Source organism: Cetorhinus maximus, chromosome 1 (assembly GCF_964194155.1).
Source record: "Cetorhinus maximus chromosome 1, sCetMax3.hap1.1, whole genome shotgun sequence".
Classification (NCBI taxonomy): Eukaryota; Metazoa; Chordata; class Chondrichthyes; order Lamniformes; family Cetorhinidae; genus Cetorhinus; species Cetorhinus maximus.
The window spans coordinates 139,651,986-139,670,327 of NC_135879.1; the positions used below are offsets into that span (position 1 = coordinate 139,651,986).

The 18,342-nt window shown below is 41.4% G+C and overlaps 1 protein-coding gene across 1 annotated transcript in view; it reads right to left on the minus strand.

Annotated features, from left to right (window-relative positions):
• Positions 1 to 18,342, minus strand: part of commd8 (COMM domain containing 8) — a 38,789-nt gene that overhangs the window by 11,801 nt on the left and 8,646 nt on the right. Inside the window, exons 2-3 of the mRNA XM_078547285.1 lie at positions 16,374 to 16,529; positions 2,373 to 2,525 (exon numbers count right to left, since the gene is read on the minus strand). Of these exons, the coding sequence (XP_078403411.1) occupies positions 2,373 to 2,525; positions 16,374 to 16,529 (309 nt within the window). The remainder of the gene's footprint in view (positions 1 to 2,372; positions 2,526 to 16,373; positions 16,530 to 18,342) is intronic.

Below are 18,342 nucleotides of genomic sequence, written 5' to 3' on the forward strand. Positions count from 1 at the left end.
TGATAATCAGGTGCGTATGCAGTTATGTGTGTGTACACAGGTATGTGTGCATGCGTTTGAAGTTTAGAAAGTACTTGTCAATCTCCCTTGGCGTTGCCCTCTAAGCCACGTCCAAGTGCAGGATTCTGGACAAGCAGGGTTAAAGATAGGGCAATGCAAGAGAGGTGGGAAAAGGTCCTCAATAAAGTTTCTAAATTTTATCCTTCAGCTTTTCTCCAAATTTTGTAGCATGTTGAAATAGAAGCATTCTATCATTGATTAGCTTAAATTCTATTAATATACCGTGGGCAATTGAGCACACTGCAGTTAAGACTGCAAGAACGGCCTTCAGCTAATATTCACCATTCTAAGCAAAAACATCAAGCCCAGGGTCACCAAGTGGAAACTTTAATATAAGATATTAAACAGACACATAATTCAATTGTGTATTGTGTATTGAATTATTCAATATTTAATCCCATTACAGAACAGAATCATACAGCACAGGTGGTAGCAAATCAGTCCATCATGCCTGTGCTAGTTCTTGTAAAAACTATTAATTCCACTCACCTGTTCTTTCCCCATAGTGCTGCAACGTTTTTCTATTTTAAGTGTTTATCCAACTTTTCTTTAATAATTATTATGGAATCTGCTTTCACAATTTCAGGCAGTGCATTTCAGATCATAACACATCACGTTAAAAAAAAAATCCTCATCTCCTAATGGTCCTTTGTCAATTTTCTTAAATCTGTGCCCTATGGTTATTGGCCCACCTGCAAGAGGAAACAGTTTCTTCCTACTTACTCTATCAAAACCCCTCATAATTTTGAAGATACTTAAGTAATTATTTTAAAATTTTATTTAAAACTCATTTTGGGTATTAGAAATTTGAGTTAGAGAGGTTGTGCCAAATTGTGCTCGCAATAGCAGGGGCTTTTTCACTGAAGCATGAGGAAAACCAATACAAAATCAAGAAGAAATTAGGGGGAATGATCAAAGCGACAGGTTTTAAAAAGATAAAAAGTAGGTGGAGAAGTGAAGAAGTTTAGGGAGAGAATTCCAAAGTGAGTCCTAGATATCTGAAAGCTTGGCACCAATGATGGGACAAAAAGGAAATGCAAAAGAGGTCAGAGTCAGAAGAAAAGCGTATTAGAAGGTGAAGGGTTGATACAGGATCAGAGGAAGTTACAGAGGCAATGGCAGGTAAAGCCACTGCAAACTCAGAGTTTATAGAGAATGCAGTTTGGGAGGCAAAAGGTGGCATGGGTGTAATCGAGTCTGAAAGTGATAAAAGCACAAGTGAGGATGTCAGCAGCCGATGAAATGAGAGGGAGACAGTGAAGCACAGGTACTTTATGAAGGAGCAGATTAGGTTGGAAACTCAGCTCTCCAATGACCACAGTGGGTGGGATTAATGACAAGGGAGCAGTGATTGTGGTCGAAGCCAAAGGCAGTGTCTTCAGTCTTTCCATCATTTTGCTGGATGAAGTTAAGGTTCATCCAAGACTGGATATTAGACAACCAATCTGGCAGCTAAGAGACAGTGGAGGAGTTGAGGAGGTGGTGCACACATAGGGCACAATGATGTTGCAATGAGCAGAACAAAAGGGAAGAAGAGCGTTTAGGATAATCCTTGAAGATTCTGAAATACATGGTTGGAAAGAGAAAAATTGCTCTACGATGAAATAAGTAAGGTTAAAACCAAGGGCAGGCCAACTGAGCCATGGAGCACCCTTGCTTCCATGTCAATAAGTTCTCAGTTCAAATCCCACTGCAGACACTGGTGCTAATAATCTAGGCTGACATCTCGGTGTCATACTAGGGGAATGCTGCTTTTTGGGAGATGCCATTTTTCAGATAAGAAGGGGCCTTAACTGTCCTCTCAGGTGGATGCAAAATATCCCATGGCACTATTCCAAGAAGAGCAAGGGAGCTCTCATGGTATCATGGTTAGCATTCCTTAACTAACACACAAAACAAATTATCTGATCATTTACTTTATTGTCATTTGTGGGAGTAAATAGGTTGCCAAATTTCCTACATTAAAACACTGATCAAACCTCAAAAAGTACTTCATTAGTTGTAAAGCAATTTGGGTTGCCCAGAAAGGCATTATATAAATGCAAGTCTTTCATTTCAAAGAGGTATTGTTGGAAGTTATGTTGTGATCGACCCTGTTAAAGGTTATGGAGGGTGAGATGGATAATGCAGTTACGGAGAATGTTGTTTGCGACTCTGGTTAGGGGAGTAATTTAAATATTGCACTAAAAGTTTGATTTGAAGTAATGAATACAATTCGAGGGACACATTATTGTGGTGACAGTGGAGAAATCTTAGCTTAAAAATGCCGATAGTATATTGGCCCTCTAGATAGGATCCATTTAATCCTATACCTTTAGCTGCCAATCAAAATCCCGTAGTTGAGCAGATGACACAGCATTTGTTTTCTCAATTAAGGCTGACTTGAGCTCCTCCTTTCTTCCTTTTAAACAGTTAAGTACTGCTTCTTGATGGGGTACACTCAATCCATCCAACAGCTGGAGAATCTAACACAAAAACAAAAATCCAGTCATATTATTCCGAGTACAAGAGGTTTTGATGCACTGTTTATGTTTCAGATTCAAGACACTTTTAGTGAGCGCACAGCTGATTTCAAGAATAATGATTGCCTTCATATCATCTATAAACACACAAGTTCAATTAATATACCAGGTGAGACTATAAACGACTTTCATATCTTTTAAATGTGAAAATTGAGACTAACTAGTTTACTCTAAATTCAAAGCCGTTTTATGCCCAAGAAATTCTAACTATCCAATACTTTAATATTTGAAGCAGAAGAAAATGCAAGGCTGGGGGAAGAGAGCAGACTAGTGGGATTAGCCTAAAGCTGTCCCAGTAATGGGCTGGCACGGCCTAGATAGGCCAAAGTGTTTCCTTTTGTGCTATAACCTACCTTGGTTCTCTGTTTACGAAAATGTATATTTGAAACGCTAAAATATATTTAAATTGAAAAGGCGCAAGAGTTATAAATATGGGGAAATTCAAGATTAGTTTACCGGTCTTGTTAGGGTGAATCGGGTACAAAAACAACAACATACAGGGGATATTAGGAAGTGTGACTATAAGCACAAAACTCATCACAGGGTTTGTTACAAAACCATGTAAATCAGGCTCCAGGTTTGATCCCTGGTGGAGGCCATGAAGTTATTTTAAAAAAATACATCACCTTCAACAATATTCAGAAAACTATTGTGCTCAGAAGCACAGCGACAAAAGGGATGGACAACAGAGGAGCTGAGAAGGGCAAAAAACCAGCCAGAGAAAGCAAGAATTCAGAGCAGCTGAGCAGGGCTAAAAGCCAGCGGGAGTTCAGAGGTGCTGAACAAATTGCAAAAACCATTTTGGCAGCTGTTTCAAATTTCCCTCCGGGATTTGAGCAGCTCGGCATTTACCATCCGCTGTGCCATAACAATATTAAGTATTAATAATAAGTACCAAGTGAATAGCTGGCAATTCTTATCTTTTATTTTTAAGTAAGGTTTATTACTACTAGCAAGGTGTATTAACTATTAGTAGGATTTATCAGTATTAGCAAGGTTTAGTTGTAAGGTGCATTACTATTGGTAAAGTTAGCAGTAGCGAATTTTATTAATAAATAGAGAAATGGGAGGGCTACTCCGACTTCTAGAATGCATATCCTGTGCTATGTAGGATACTTCCCATATCCTGGATAACCATTTGTACAGAAGTGTCGCCAGTTGCAGTAGCTTGAGCTCCAGGTTTCAGAACTTGAGCAGCAACTGGCGCCCTGCAGTGCATCTGTGAGGTTAAGAGCTTCGGAGATAGCATGTTTATGGATGTGGTCACCATGCAGCTTAAAGAGTACACAGGGAGAGGGAGAATGGGTGGCCACCAGACAGTCAAAAAGGCACAGGCAGGTACTGCAGGAATCCCCTGAGTGCATCCCGTTCTCCAACCAGTATTCAGTACTGAATACTAATGAGTGATGGTTTATCTGGGGAGTGTAACCAGAGCCAAGTCTATGGCACCACAGGTGACTGAACTGTACAGCGTGGATACAAGGAAGGCAAGAAGAGCAATAATGATAGGTTGTTTGATAGTTAAGAGAATAGCTATGTGTTTATGCGAACACAGAGGTGAATACGAACATACAAACATACATACGAACAAGGGGCAGGAATAGGCCATTCAGCCCATCGAACCTGCTCCACAATTTAAGAAGATCGTCGCTGATCTGATAGTCACCTCAAATCTGTATCCCGCCTACCCCCGATAACGTATCACCCCCTTGCTTACCAAGGATCTATCCACCTCTGCCGTAAAAATATTTGAAGACTCTGCTTCCACCACCTTTTCAGGAAGAGAGTTCCAAAGACTCATGACCCTCAGGGAAAAATTTTCGTCTCAATTCCGTTTTAAATGGGCAACCCCTTATTTTTAAACAGCGACCCCTAGTTCCAGATTCTCCCACAAGAGGAAACATCCTCTCCACATCCACCCTGTTAAGACCCCTCAGGATCCTATATGTTTCAATCAAGTCACCTCTTACTCTTCTAAGCTTCAGCAGATACAAGCCTAATCTGTCCAACCTTTCCTCATAAGGCAACCCACCCATTCCAAGTATTAGTCTGGTAAACCTTCTCTGAACTGCTTTCGACGCATTTACACCCTTCCTCCAATAAGGTGACCAATACTGTACACAGTACTTCAGATGTGGTCCCACTAGTGCTCAGTATAACTGAAGAATAACCTCCCTGCTTTTGTATTCAATTCCCCTTGCATAACATTCTATTAGCTTTCCTAATTACATGCTGTACTTGCACACTAGCCTCATGCACTTCATGTACTAAGACACCCAGATCCTTCTGCATCTCAGAGCTCTGCAATCTCTCACCATTTAGATAATATGCTTCTCTTTTATTCTTCCTGCCAAAATGGACAATTTCACATTTTCCCACATTATACTCCATTTGCCAGATCTTAGCACACTTATTTAACCTATCTATATCTTTTTGTAGCCTCCATATGTCCTCTTCGCAACTGAATTTCTTACCTATCTTTGTGACATCAGCAAATTTGGCAACCATCCCATACATCCTTTCATCCAAGCCATTTATATAAATTGTAAATAGTTGAGGTCCCAGCACTGATCCCTGTGGTCCACCATTCGTTACATCTTGCCAACCTGAAAAAGACCCATTTATGCCTACTTTCTGCTTAGCAGCCAATATTCTATCCATGCCAATATGTTACCCCCTATACCATGGACAGGATTTTTAGTTCGGTAGGTGCCCACAGTGGGCAGGTCAGAAACGGTCGGGGAATGGACCGCCGATCAAGATCGGCCTCCAACTGGGATTTCATGCTGGCTGCCAATTAACGGCCAGCCAGGGTGAAAGGCATGCTAAAATGCTCAACGCTGCCAGGGTGGGGGTGGGAAGAGGGTGAGCGCTGAAGTCAGCGTGGGTGTGGGGAGCGCGGAAAGTAAGTTCCCTGAAAGCAGAGAGTTGCCTCGGGGAACTGAAGAATTCAAAAGCAATAAAGATTTTAAAATGCCAAAAAAAGTGTCCACGCACCAGAATCAGTCACCTGAACATATGGATGATGAAATATCTGTCCAAACATTTTTATTTTTTTTAAGTTAATATCAGAAACCTCATCCCACCCTTGCATGAGGTTTCCTCAAGAAGGCAAGGCCGCCTGGCCAATTCACCTGCCCGCCAACCGTTACATTGAACGGGCAGCGAAAAATCTCTGTTAATTACAATGTTAATGGCCTTAACAAGTCTTTTAATTGTTGCGGGCGTGCTGCCAACTGTTGTGCGCACCCGCTGCCTGAAATATCGCGCAAGTGCAATGACATCGGGACGCTCGCTCGCTGTCATCACGTGTTATTTCACGTTCGAGCCAGTTGGGTGCCACCCGCATGCTGAGCAAAAAATTCTGCCCTGTGAGCTTTTATTTTCTGTAATAGCCTTTGATGTGGCACCTTATCAAATTCCTTCCGGGAATCTAAATACAGTACATCCACCGGTTCCCCTTCATCCACAGAACATGTTACTTTCTCAAAGAACTCCAATAAGTTGGTTAAACATGATTTCCCTTTCACAAAACCATGTTGACTCTGCCTGATTACCTTGAATTTATCCAACTGCTCTGCTATAGCTTCTTTAATAATAGCTTCTAACTTTTTCCCTATGAGAGATGTTAAGCTAACTGGCCTGTAGTTTCCTGCTTTCTGTCTCCCTCCCTTTTTGAATAACATTTGCTATCTTCCAATCTAATGGGACCTTCCAGCACGGTGTGTTGCTTCCCTGGTGCGAGTGTCAAGGATGTCACTGAGTGGCTGCAGAGCACAGAGGAGGTGGGGGGGGGATGAACAGCCAGCAATCATGGTCTGCATTGGAATGAACAAATTAGCAGGAAGAGGGCTGTGGTCCTGCAGTCAGTATTTAGGGGCTAGGTAGGAAATTACCAAGCAGGACCTCAAAAGTAGTAATCTTCAGATTACTCCCAGTACTACGCACAAGTGAGTATAGAAATAGGAGGATAAAGCAGATGAATGCATGACTGGAATGATGGTGAGGGTTATAGATTCTCTGGACATTGGAACCAGCTCTGGGGAAGATGGGACCTGTACAGGCTAGACGAGTTGCACCTAAATAGAACCAGGACTGAGCTCCTTGCCGGGCGATTTGCTGGTTTTATTGGGGAAGATTTAAACTAACTTGGGAGGGGTGTGGGAACCAGAAGATAATATCAAACAGGTATACCAAGGTGTACGGAATATTGGTAGAAATAGATAGCACTAGAATAAGGAAAAGTAAGTTAATAGGTGGGTAAGGGGGAAAGTAATAAAGTTTAAATCACAGGATCACAGTGCAGAAGAGGCCCTTCAGCCCATCGAGTCTGCACTGACACATGAGAAACACCTGACCTACCTACCTTATTCCATTTACCAGCACTTGGCCCATAGCCTTGAATGTTATGACATGCCAAGTGCTTATCCAGGTACTTTTTAAAGGATGTGAGGCAACCCGCCTCCACCACCCTCCCAGGCAGTGCATTCCAGACCGTCACCACCCTCTGGGTAAAAAAGTTTTTCCTCACATCCCCCCTAAACCTCCTGCCCCTCACCTTGAACTTATGTCCCCTTGTGACTGACCCTTCAACTAAGGGGAACAGCTGCTCCCTATCCACCCTGTCCATGCCCCTCATAATCTTGTACACCTTGATCAGGTCGCCCCTCAGTCTTCTCTGCTCCAACGAAAACAACCCAAGTCTATCCAACCTCTGTTCATAACTTCAATGTTTCATCCCAGGCAACATCCTGGTAAATCTCCTCTGCACCCCCTCCAGTGCAATCACATCCTTCCTAGAATGTGGCAACCAGGACTGCACACAGTACTCCAGCTGTGGCCTCACCAAGGTTCTATACAACTCCAACATGACCTCCCTACTTTTGTAATCTATGCCTTGATTGATAAAGGCAAGTGTCCCATATGCCTTTTTCACCACCCCACTAACATGCCCCTCTGCCTTCAGAGATCTATGGACACACGCCAAGGTCCCTTTGTTCCTCAGAACTTCCTAGTGCCATGCCGTTCATTGAATACTTCCTTGTCAAATTACTCCTTCCAAAGTGTATCACCTCACACTTTTCAGGGTTAAATTCCATCTGCCACTTATCTGCCCATTTGACCATCCTGTCTATATCTTCCTGTAGCCCAAGACACTCAACCTCACTGTTAACCACTCGGCCCATCTTTGTGTCATCCGCAAACTTACTAATCCTACACCCGACATAGTCATCTATGTCGTTTATATAAACGACAAATAATAGGGGACCGAGCACAGATCCCTGTGGTACGCCACTTGACACTGGCTTCCAGTTACTAAAGCATCCTTCTGTCATCACCCTCTGCCTCCTACAATTAAGCCAATTTTGAATCCACCTTATCAAATTACCCTGTATCCCATGTGCCTTTGCCTTCTTTATAAGTCTCCCATGTGGGACCTTGTCAAAGGCTTTGTTGAAATCCATATAAACTACATCAACTGCACTACCCTCATCTACATACCTGGTCACCTCCTCAAAAAATTCAATCAAATTTGTTAGGCATGACCTCCCTCTGACAAAGCCATGCTGACTATCCCTGATCAAACCTTGCTTCTCCAAGTGGAGATAGATACTCTCCTTCAGAAATTTCTCCAATAGTTTCCCTACCACTGACGTGAGACTCATTGGCCTGTAGTTCCCTAGCTTATCTCTACAACTCTTCTTAAATAGCGGAACCACATTAGCTGTTCTCCAGTCCTCTGGCACCTCCCCTGTGGCCAGATAGGAATTAAAAATTTGGGTCAGAGCCCCTGCGATCTCCTCCCTTGCCTCCCTCAGCAGTCTGGGACACAAATTATCCGGACCTGGAGATTTGTCCACTTTTAAGCCTGCCAACACCTCGTCACTCCCTTAAATCAGGGTTACTGTGCATGCATGTGAATGCACAGAGTGTGGTGAATAAGATTGGTGAGTTACAGGCACAGACTGCCAAGTGGAAATATGATATTATGATGATAACAGAGACCTGGCTCAAAGAAGGGCAGAACAGGGTCAGAGAATGGCAAGAAGGGAGAGAGTGAAAAAAACCCCAAGAATACATCAACAGTCAAGACTAGATGTACACAGCATTCATAACAAAGTAAATGAATTGATGGCCCACATTAAATTAAATAAATATGATCTAGTAGCAATTAGAAATGTGGCTGCTGGACAACCATGATTGGGTCCTTAATATTGACGTTCAAGAAGAATAGGAAGCTAGGTAAAGGTGGAGTGGTAGCATTGTTAATCAAAGAGGGCATTGGTGCCTTAGTTAGAGATGACCTTGGTTCAGGAGATCAGGATGTAGAATCGGTTTGGGTGGAGAGGAGGAATAGTAGGGGAAATAAGTCATTCGTGGGAGTGGTCTACAAGCTCCCTAACAGTAGCCAAGTATTTAAGAGAAAATATTGTATGCTTGAGATAAAGGCACGGCAATAATCATGGGTGATTTTAATCTACACATAAACTGGAAAAATCAGATTGGCAGTAGTGGCCTGGATGAGGAGCTCTTAGAATGCTTTCAAGATAGTCTCTTAGAGCAACATGTTCTGGAACCAACCAGAAAGCAGGTTATATTAGATTTGGTATTGTGTAACATGACAGGATTAAATAATGACCTCAGAGGAAAGGCACCCCTAGGTAGCAGTGACCACAATATGATTGAATTTTACTTCCGGTTTGAAAGGGAGAAGAGCGGGTCTAGGACTAGTATCTTAAACTTAAATAAGGACAACTATGTGAGGATGAAAGCTGAGCTATCGGAAGTGAACTGGGAAACTAAGCTAGAGGATAGATCAATGGTGAAGCAGTGGCAGACATTTAAGGGGATAGTTCAGAGTATTTAGAATAAGTACATTCCTACTATAAAGAAAAATTCCAAGGGGAGGACCTACCATCCTTGGTTAACTAGAAATGTTAAGGAAAGCATCAAACTTAAGGAAAAAGCATACAATCTGCAAAGATGAGTGGCAGGACAGATGATTGGACAGAACATAAGGAACAGAAAAGAATGACTAAAAGGTTAATCAGGAGAAAGAAATTAGAGTATGAGAGGAAGCTAGATAGAAATTTTTTAAAATGTTAAAAAAAGGTACCTGAAATGGAAAAGAGTAAGTGAATGGGGAGTTAATAGTAGATAATAAGGAAATGGTGGAAGTAATGAGCAAATATTTTGCTTCTGTGTTCACTACGGAGGATACAAAATACATTCCACTAATAGCTGCAAATCAGGTGGTGAACAGGAGAAAGGAACTTGGTGAAATTGAAATCACTAGGGATATGGTACCGAGCAAATTGATGCAGCTGCAGGCTGTCAAGTCTCTGGGTCCTGATGGACTACATCCTAGGGTCTTAAAAGAGGTGGCTAATGAGGTAGTTGATGCACTGGTGTTCATTTTCCAAAATTCGCTCGATTCTGGAAAGGTTCCATCAGATTGGAAAGTAGCAAATATCACCCCTATATTCAAGAAGGGAGGGGGGCAGAAAACAGAAACTATAGGCCAATTAGTTTGACGTCTGTCATGGGGAAGTTATTAGAATCGATCATTAAGGGGGTTATAGCTGGGCACGCAAGAGAGCTCAAGGCAATTTGGAAGAGTCAGCATGGTTTTGTGAAAGGAAAATCATGTTTAACTAGCTTATTGGAGTTTTTTGAAGGAGTAACATGCGGTGGATAAAGGGGAGCCTTCAAGCATACCGTACTTGGATTTCCAGAAGGCATTTGATAAGGTGCCACATCAAAGATTATTACGGAAAATAAAAGCACATGGTGTAGTGGATAACATATTAGCACGGATAGAAGATTGGCTGGCTGGCAGAAAGCAGAGGGTATGCATAAATGGGTCTTTTTCTGATTGGCAGGATGTGGCAAGTGGGGTCCCACAAAGGTCTGTACTGGGTCCTCAACTTTTTATGATTTACATCAATGACTTAGATGAGGAGAGTGAAGACATGGTAGCTAAATTTCCAGATGACACAAAGGTAGGTAGGAAAGTATGTTGTGAAGAGGACATGAGTAATTTGCAGATGCATATAGGTAGGTTGAATGAGTGGGCAAAGATCTGGCAAATGGAGTTTAACGTTGGAAAATGTGAAGTTGTTCACTTTGGCAGGAAGAACAAAACAGCACAGTACTACTTAAATGGCGAATGGCTGCATAATTCTAAGGTGCAGAGGGATCTGGGTGTTCTAGTACGAGTCACAAAAAGTTAGTATGCAGGTAGAGCAAGTAATTAAGGCTAATGGAAGGCTATCCTTTATTACGAGAGAGACTGAACATAAAAGTAAGGATGTTATGCTTCAGTTATACAGGGCATTGGTGAGACTGCACCTCAAATACTGTGTGTAGTTTTGGTCTCCTTATTTAAGGATGTAAATGCATTGGAGGTGGTTCAAAGGGTGTTTACTAGATTGATCCCTGGAATGAGTGGGCTGTCTCATGAGGAAAGGTTGGACAGACTGGGCTTGTTTTCACTTGAGTTTGGAAGAGTGAGGGGTGATTTGATTGAAGCATACAAGATCCTGAATGGCCTTGACAAGGTGGATGTCGAAAGGATGTTTTGTCTTGTGGTGAGTCCAGAACTAGGGGCACTGTTTTAAAATTAGGGGTCGCACTTTTAGGACAGAGATGAGGAAAAATTTTTTACTCTGAGGGTTATGCGACTTTGGAATTCTCTGCCTCAGAAGGTGGTGGAAGCGGGGTCATTGAATATTTTTAAGGCAGAGGTAGATAGATTCTTGTTAGGCAAGGGATAAAAGGTTATCGGGGTTAGATGGAAGTTGGAAATCGAACCACAAGATGATCAGCCATGATCTTATTGAACGGTGGAGTAGGCTCGAGGGGTCGAATGGTCTACTCCTGTTCCTATTTCTTAGGTTCTTATGAAAAGGGGAGTGTGGCCGTATTGATTATGGAGAACACTGCAGTGCTGGAGAACAAGGATGTCCCAGAGGGATCAAGGCAGAATCTATTTGGCTGGAGCTAAGGAACAAAAAATACACAATTACATTGCTCAGTGGTGTCCAGAGGCCACCAACTAAGGATGGAAATTACCATGAGGCGCAAAAATTATAATGGGTTCTTTAATTATCAGAGTATAGACTGGAATAGTAGTAGTGCAAAAGGCAGAGGTGGACAAGAGTTCCTACAGTGTGTTCAGGAAAATTTTCTACAGCAGTATGTTTCTAGTCCAACAGGAAAGGAGGCACTACTAGACCTGTTCTTGGGAATGAGGGGACCAAGTGGATCGTGTCAGTGGCAGAACATTTAGGGGACAGTGATCATTGTATCATAAGTTTATGCTGACTATGGAAAAGGACAAGGAACAATCCAGAGTAAATAAACTGGAGGAAAGCCAACTTTCTATGTTTCTATGTCAGGCAGGAAATACAATTGAGAACCAGGCTGAAGGTTCAGAGAGGAGGTGAAAAACCAAATAAGAGAAGCAAAGAGGCAGTATGAAAAGCCAACATAAAAAGGAATCCTGAACTCTTCTACATGCACATAAATAATAAAAGAGTGGTGAGAGGAGGAATAGGGTTGATTCAGGGCCGAAAAAGGGATTTATGCCTGGAGGCAGCAGGCATAGCTGAGGTATTAAGTGAATACTTTACATCTGTCTTTGCCAAGGAAGAAGATGCTACCTAGGCTCTGGTGAAAGGGGAGGTAACTGAGGCAATAGAAGGGTTTAAAATTAATAAGGATGTGGTATTGGATAGGCTGTCTGTACTTAAAGTTGATAACGCACCAGGACCAGATGAGATGTATCCAAGGATCCGGAGGGAAGTGAGAGTGGAAGTTGCAGAGGCACTGGCCATACTTTTTCAGTCTTCTTTCAACTCAGGGATGGTGCCAGAGGATTGGAGAATTGCAAACATTACACCCTTCTTCAAAGAAGGATGTCAAGATAAGTCCAGCAACAGGCCAGTCAGTTTAACTTTGGTAGAGGGAAAACTTCTAGAAACAATAACTTGAGGCAAAAATTAATAGTCACATGGGAAAATGGGGGTTAATTAAGGAAAGCCAGCGTGGATTTAAGGGAACATTGTGCTTAACTAACTTGGAGTTTTTTGAAAAAGTGGCGGAGAGGGTTGATGAGGGCAATGCTGTTGATGTGGTGTACATGGACTTCCAAAAGGAGTTTGATACAGTGCCACACAACAGGCTTGTGCGCAAAGTTATAATTCATCGAATAGAAGGGACAGTAGCAACATGGATATGAAATTGGCTTGAGTAACAAGAAAGAGAGAGTAGCAGATAATGGATGTTTTTTGGCTAGAGGAAGGTTCATAGTGGAGTTCCCCAGGGGTCAATGTTGGGACCCTTGCTTTTCCTGATATATATTAATGACCTAGGAACCAGTGTACAGGGCACAATTTCAAAATTTGCAGATGATACAAAATGTGGAAGCATCATGAACTGTGAGGAGGATAATGTAGAACTTCAAAAGAACTTAGACAAGTTGGTAGAATGGGCAGACATGTGGCAGATGAAGTTCAATGAGGAGAAACATGAAGTAATTAATTTTGGTAGGAAGAACATGTAAAGGCAATATGAAATAAAGGGCACAACTCTAAAGGAGGTGTGGGAACAGAGAAACCTGGGTTTATACATTGTTAGGAACTAGAGACAGTTTAAGGAAGTTATATTTGTATTTGAGTGTTAGGAATGAGTTTTAGCTTTAAGTTTAATTTGTATTTCTGTATTGGTGTGTTAAGAAAGGGGGGAACTTGATTGTTCGTTTCACTTCAAAAGATGCCTGCATTCTAACGAGGTTTTATGACTCTTGAAGGAGAGTTAAAACAAACACAAGGTAGAAAAATCTGGGCTGTTGCCGAGGCCCACACAGAGATGGGGAGAAACAGAAAGCAATTTTAGTTCAGTTGAAGCCAGGAGAGGCTGGAGACAGCAGAGGGAACCGCAGAGAGAGCAGATTTCCCATAAGAATAGGAGAAGGCCCCAGAAACCAGGGAGCAGGTCCTAAAGGGAAAAAAAAGAAAGACCCAACATTACCTTCTGGTCAAAGGAAAAACTGGAATCTGGAACAAGATCCTGTTCAGTGGAAATGAAAGTAAGAAGCAGAGAAGGCTCCAAGCTCAAAAGGAGAAAGCAGGATGCAGACTTAAAGCAAAATAGGCTTGCGGGAAGTCTGAAGATCCAAGGAGACAGCCGAAGGTCTGTAACTCTTTACTACGGGCATGTGAAACAGTGGTGTTCTGTTGTCACGACTGAGTGTGTGTGTGTAGAAGAAAACTTGAATGCACGTGGCGATTTGGGGGCGAGGAACATTGGAAGGAGAGTTTGAAACTGTGGAGATGGACTCCTATAGAAGGCGTTTGAGAGAAAGCGTCATTTGGGAGAAGATTTCAAAGCGGGTTCTTCAAAAGTGGAGACTGGAAACCCTCGGATGAAAGACGGGGCTCAGTGAGGCCGGTTGGCTCGTGGGGTGACAAGGGTCTGGGGGGGGAGGAGTTGATGAGAAATCCATAGCATCTGTTTGGGGTGGCATCTGTCACCTGGTTTGAGAGTGTGGTGTGCCTGACCACAGGATCGCCTATTGGTTTACATGGAATGTGTACTTACTGGGAACATGAAGTTATAAGGTAGCTTTTGTAACTTGTGCTATCCTTCCGAATCTGCATATATCTGTAAAGTTATAGTTGTGAGTGAAGGAGTATTGTAATATATTTTATATTTTCTTGTTTAATAAACATTTTATTCTTTTGTTAGAACTTCATCGACTAACTCCTGTGACTCTGTTCAGTAGTCACTCTCCACATTTCTAAACAAAAATACAAGTTAGGATCTATCAAGCTGGGTTCCACCTGGGATCTGGTTTGTCCAGTAGTAACACCAGCTGGGATCATAATAAAGTGCTAAGTCATTGAAGGTGACAGGGTAGGTTGATATCACAGTTAATAAAGCATTCAGTATCCTAGGTTTTTTTAATAGGGGTATAGAGTATAGAGGGGTAAGGAAGTTATGTTGAACTTGTATAAAACACTAATTCGGCCTCAGCTGGAGTACTGCATCCAGTTCTGGGCGCTGCACTTTAGGAAGGATGTGGAGGCATTGGAGAGAGTGTAGAAAAGATTCACGTGAATGGTTCCAGGGATGACGAACTTCAGTTATGAAGATGTTGGGGAAGTTAGGGCTATTTTCCTTGGAGAAGAGAAGGCTGGGAGGAGATTTGATAGAGGTCCAGTAAGTCCTTGCTTAACATGGACTCACTTAACGTTGTTTCACTTTAACATTGTGAATGAAGTTGTGTTCATATATCTATTTAACGTTGCCAGTTTCACTTTAAAGCCGTATGCCACAGACTTCCTCTTCTGTGGCCTGCCTGCACTCAAAACCTTTCCCACAATCCTTCCGTTCTCACCTTCAGTCCCTCTTCCATCCCCCACTGCCGCCCTTGCCTCCCTTACATTGCTCTCCGGCCTGCCTCCAACCCCCCCAATGTTGCTCTTTATCCTGCCTACACCCTCCAGCATGCCTCCCGCCTTCTGCTCTTATCAGAGCCTATTTTGAGTTGCTCCGCTCCTGGCTTCGCTGTTCACTTCGCTCCTGGCTCCAGTTCTGAACTGAAGTCCTGGCCTCCATCTAGTGGCAGAAGTTAGTCAGTGAAGGTAAATTCAGGATTTTAGCAGCTTCCTGAAACTTCTGCCACTAGATGGAACCAGTCAATCTAAAATTACTGTACTTGAGGTGAGTGTAATTTTAAAAAGTTATGTCATGTATTTCTTTTACATTTAATGATTTATTTTATTTTGCAAGCTATTTCAGCTAGGACTACATAGTATTGCGCACATACAGTACCGTACTCAATTTGTACATAGGTTCCTTCAGACATTTCTACTCTTTAGCTCTGAAGAAGTTACACAGACACAAAATGTTAACCCTGTTTCTCTCTCCAGAGTGTTTTTCCAGCATTTTTTGTTTTTATTTCAGATTTCCAACATCCGCAGTATTTTGCTTTCATCCTTCAGACATTTGTCACTCGGAAAAAACAAACTCTGGCTTTAAAATTGAATCCTATGAAAACCCATGGTTCATTTAAAATCCAGATTTTAAACTTTAAGTGAGGTTACGCCTTGTATTCAAAATCATAATGTGTCTGGATAGCGCATATAGGGAGAAATTGTTCCCACTAGTGAATGGATCGAGAATGAGGGGGCACAGATTTAAAGTATTTAGCAAAAGAAGCAAAAGTGATATGAGAATGTTTTTTTCACGCAGCGAGTGGTTAAGGTCTGGAATGCACTGCCTGAGAGTGAGGTGGAAGCAGGTTCAATCAAAGCATTCAAAAGGGAATTAGACTATTATCTGAAAAGGAAGAATGTACAGGGTTACAGGGAGAAGGTGGGAGAATGGCACTAAATGAATTGCTCACTTAGAGACCCAGCGCAGGCATGAAGGACCAAATGTCTCCTTCCGCACTGTAACAATTCTGTGACTCTCCGAAGTCCTTTTTCTCTTCCCAAAAATGAGCTCATCAAGCCATTTCACCCATTGTTTCTAAAAACTGTATTGTCTTAAAACACCAGATATAAGATATAGTAGTTGGCAGAAAGCGTAGCAATTTTTATTTACATTGGTGTCTGGCTAATCTGAATACTAACTCAATGTTCTCAAACGAAAGAGTATTGTTGGCTGGTCAGTCTTTCAAACTTAATGATCTATTATACTCAATTCTGAAGTGCATTGAGCAGAAATGGTTCAAGGTGTGGGCCAAAAATTTTTTAATATTCAAAAAGTGCTTAGACCAACCTCTTCAGCTGGCAAATGCTTGCCAATGGCATGTTGCACAAATGCGGAGGTTTCCTCTAGGACCTCCATCCATTCCACCAGACTCCAAACGCTTCCATAATCCCGGAATCGGGGGAATGCACGTCCACAAATACCATCAATTACTCTGTGAATGAACTGCAGAAAAAGGAATAGAAAGCTTTAAATTCAAAAAAGCAGACAATATGATTTCTATCCAATTCCATTTTAAATTGCATATTGCCTGCTTCATTAGGTATTTGTGCTGAAGTATATCGAGACCATTACATGCAAAGGATATCTAACCCCCTTTGTTCTTCTACAGAAATGCTCAGTCTATGTTTCCTGGTTCCTCTTTGCCAGCCAGCTGAAAATCTTTGATAATGTTCAAAACCTCTATTAATCTCTCCAAGGAGCTAAGTAATTTTTTCAAACGTTTCTTCATAATACCTCTCATTCTCAGATTAATTTTAGTCAATCTTCACTGTACCCTTTCCATGGCTGTACTATTTTATCATGGGATGCCCAGAATTGCACACAATACTCTTAATTGTAGTCTAATTTAATTCAAATTTGTACATTCAAAATCACTTTCTTGCTTTTATATTCAATGTTCCTATATACAAAATCCAGAAATGCTTTTGCTCACATTCTCTTGAGTTTACAAATTTGACAAGTGATCTAATCAAGTTGTTTAAAATGATAAAAAAATTCGATTAGAAACAATTCCCTCCTACGGGGGAAATCCAGAACAAGAGGATGTAAACTTAAAATTAGAGCTGGCTCATTTAAGAGTGAAATAATGAAGCACTTCTTCACACAAATGATAGTAAAAATCTGAAACTTCCTTGTCCAAATAGTTGTGGATGGATTTTGGGTCAATTGTAATTTTTAAGACTGAGATTGATTGATTTTCTTCGGTAAGAGTATCAAGTGGACAAAGGCAGGTAAATAGAATTGAGGTACATATCAAGTCATGAGGTAACTGAATGGCAAAATAGCCTTGAGGGTAGGATAGGCTGTTCTTAAGTTCCTACGTGCATTTCTAATGATATATACATTTACACCCTTAAATCTGTTTCTGTACTCATTTAAGAATCTTACCATTTAGGTTTTACTTCCTGTCAGTTATTCCCTCCCACGTCCCATATAAAACTTGATAATTATCTGTACAATTGCTTTTGATATCTATTCTACACACTACTAGCTCATCTATGTCCTCCTGCATTTATTGCTTAAATGGCCTGGATTTTGGTATCCACTTGCAATATCATGTCATATGCTTACATAAAAATCATTTTCCATTTGGAAAATACCATCTATCCCTTGGGGATACTAATCTGAATAAACCAAACACTACTTTCTGTAACCTTGCCCCCATCTATCCACGAAGCTACATTTTTCTTCAGTATTTTCATTAAATAACAAACCCTTTATGTAGTACCTTGTCAAATGCTTTCTGAAAGTCTACTGCTGAATGAATGTATACAACAATTGAGAATTTAGTCATGGAGGACCTGCCCTTAAAAAAAATCCATGTAACAGCCCCAATTAGCCAATGGATAACTTAATCCCTTATCACACTGCTGACTGAGGATGCAGCAGAAGCCAAGAATTTTGTTCTAAGTTCATGGGAAGTGCCACAGCACTATGTTCTAATTCACTGAGGCATTTTAAGCACCCAACACTCTGACAGAAAAGCATCACAACACTTCAGTATAAAGTTAAAAGCTGTTAGACATGCACATTTTTAATCAGCTGCAATAAAAAAAGCATTAGGGTGGGGGTTGGAGAACCTAATGAACTGCATCAATATTATAACGAAGCATGCGATATCTGAGCAAAGTATATTATATTTGAACACAAGGGATATATAAAGTAATCTGGAGTGAGTTTAAAAAGAGTGTCTTGTAATTTTCTTCCTCCCACTTGCAATTGATCCAATGCATGCAGAATACATACGAAAGGAAGA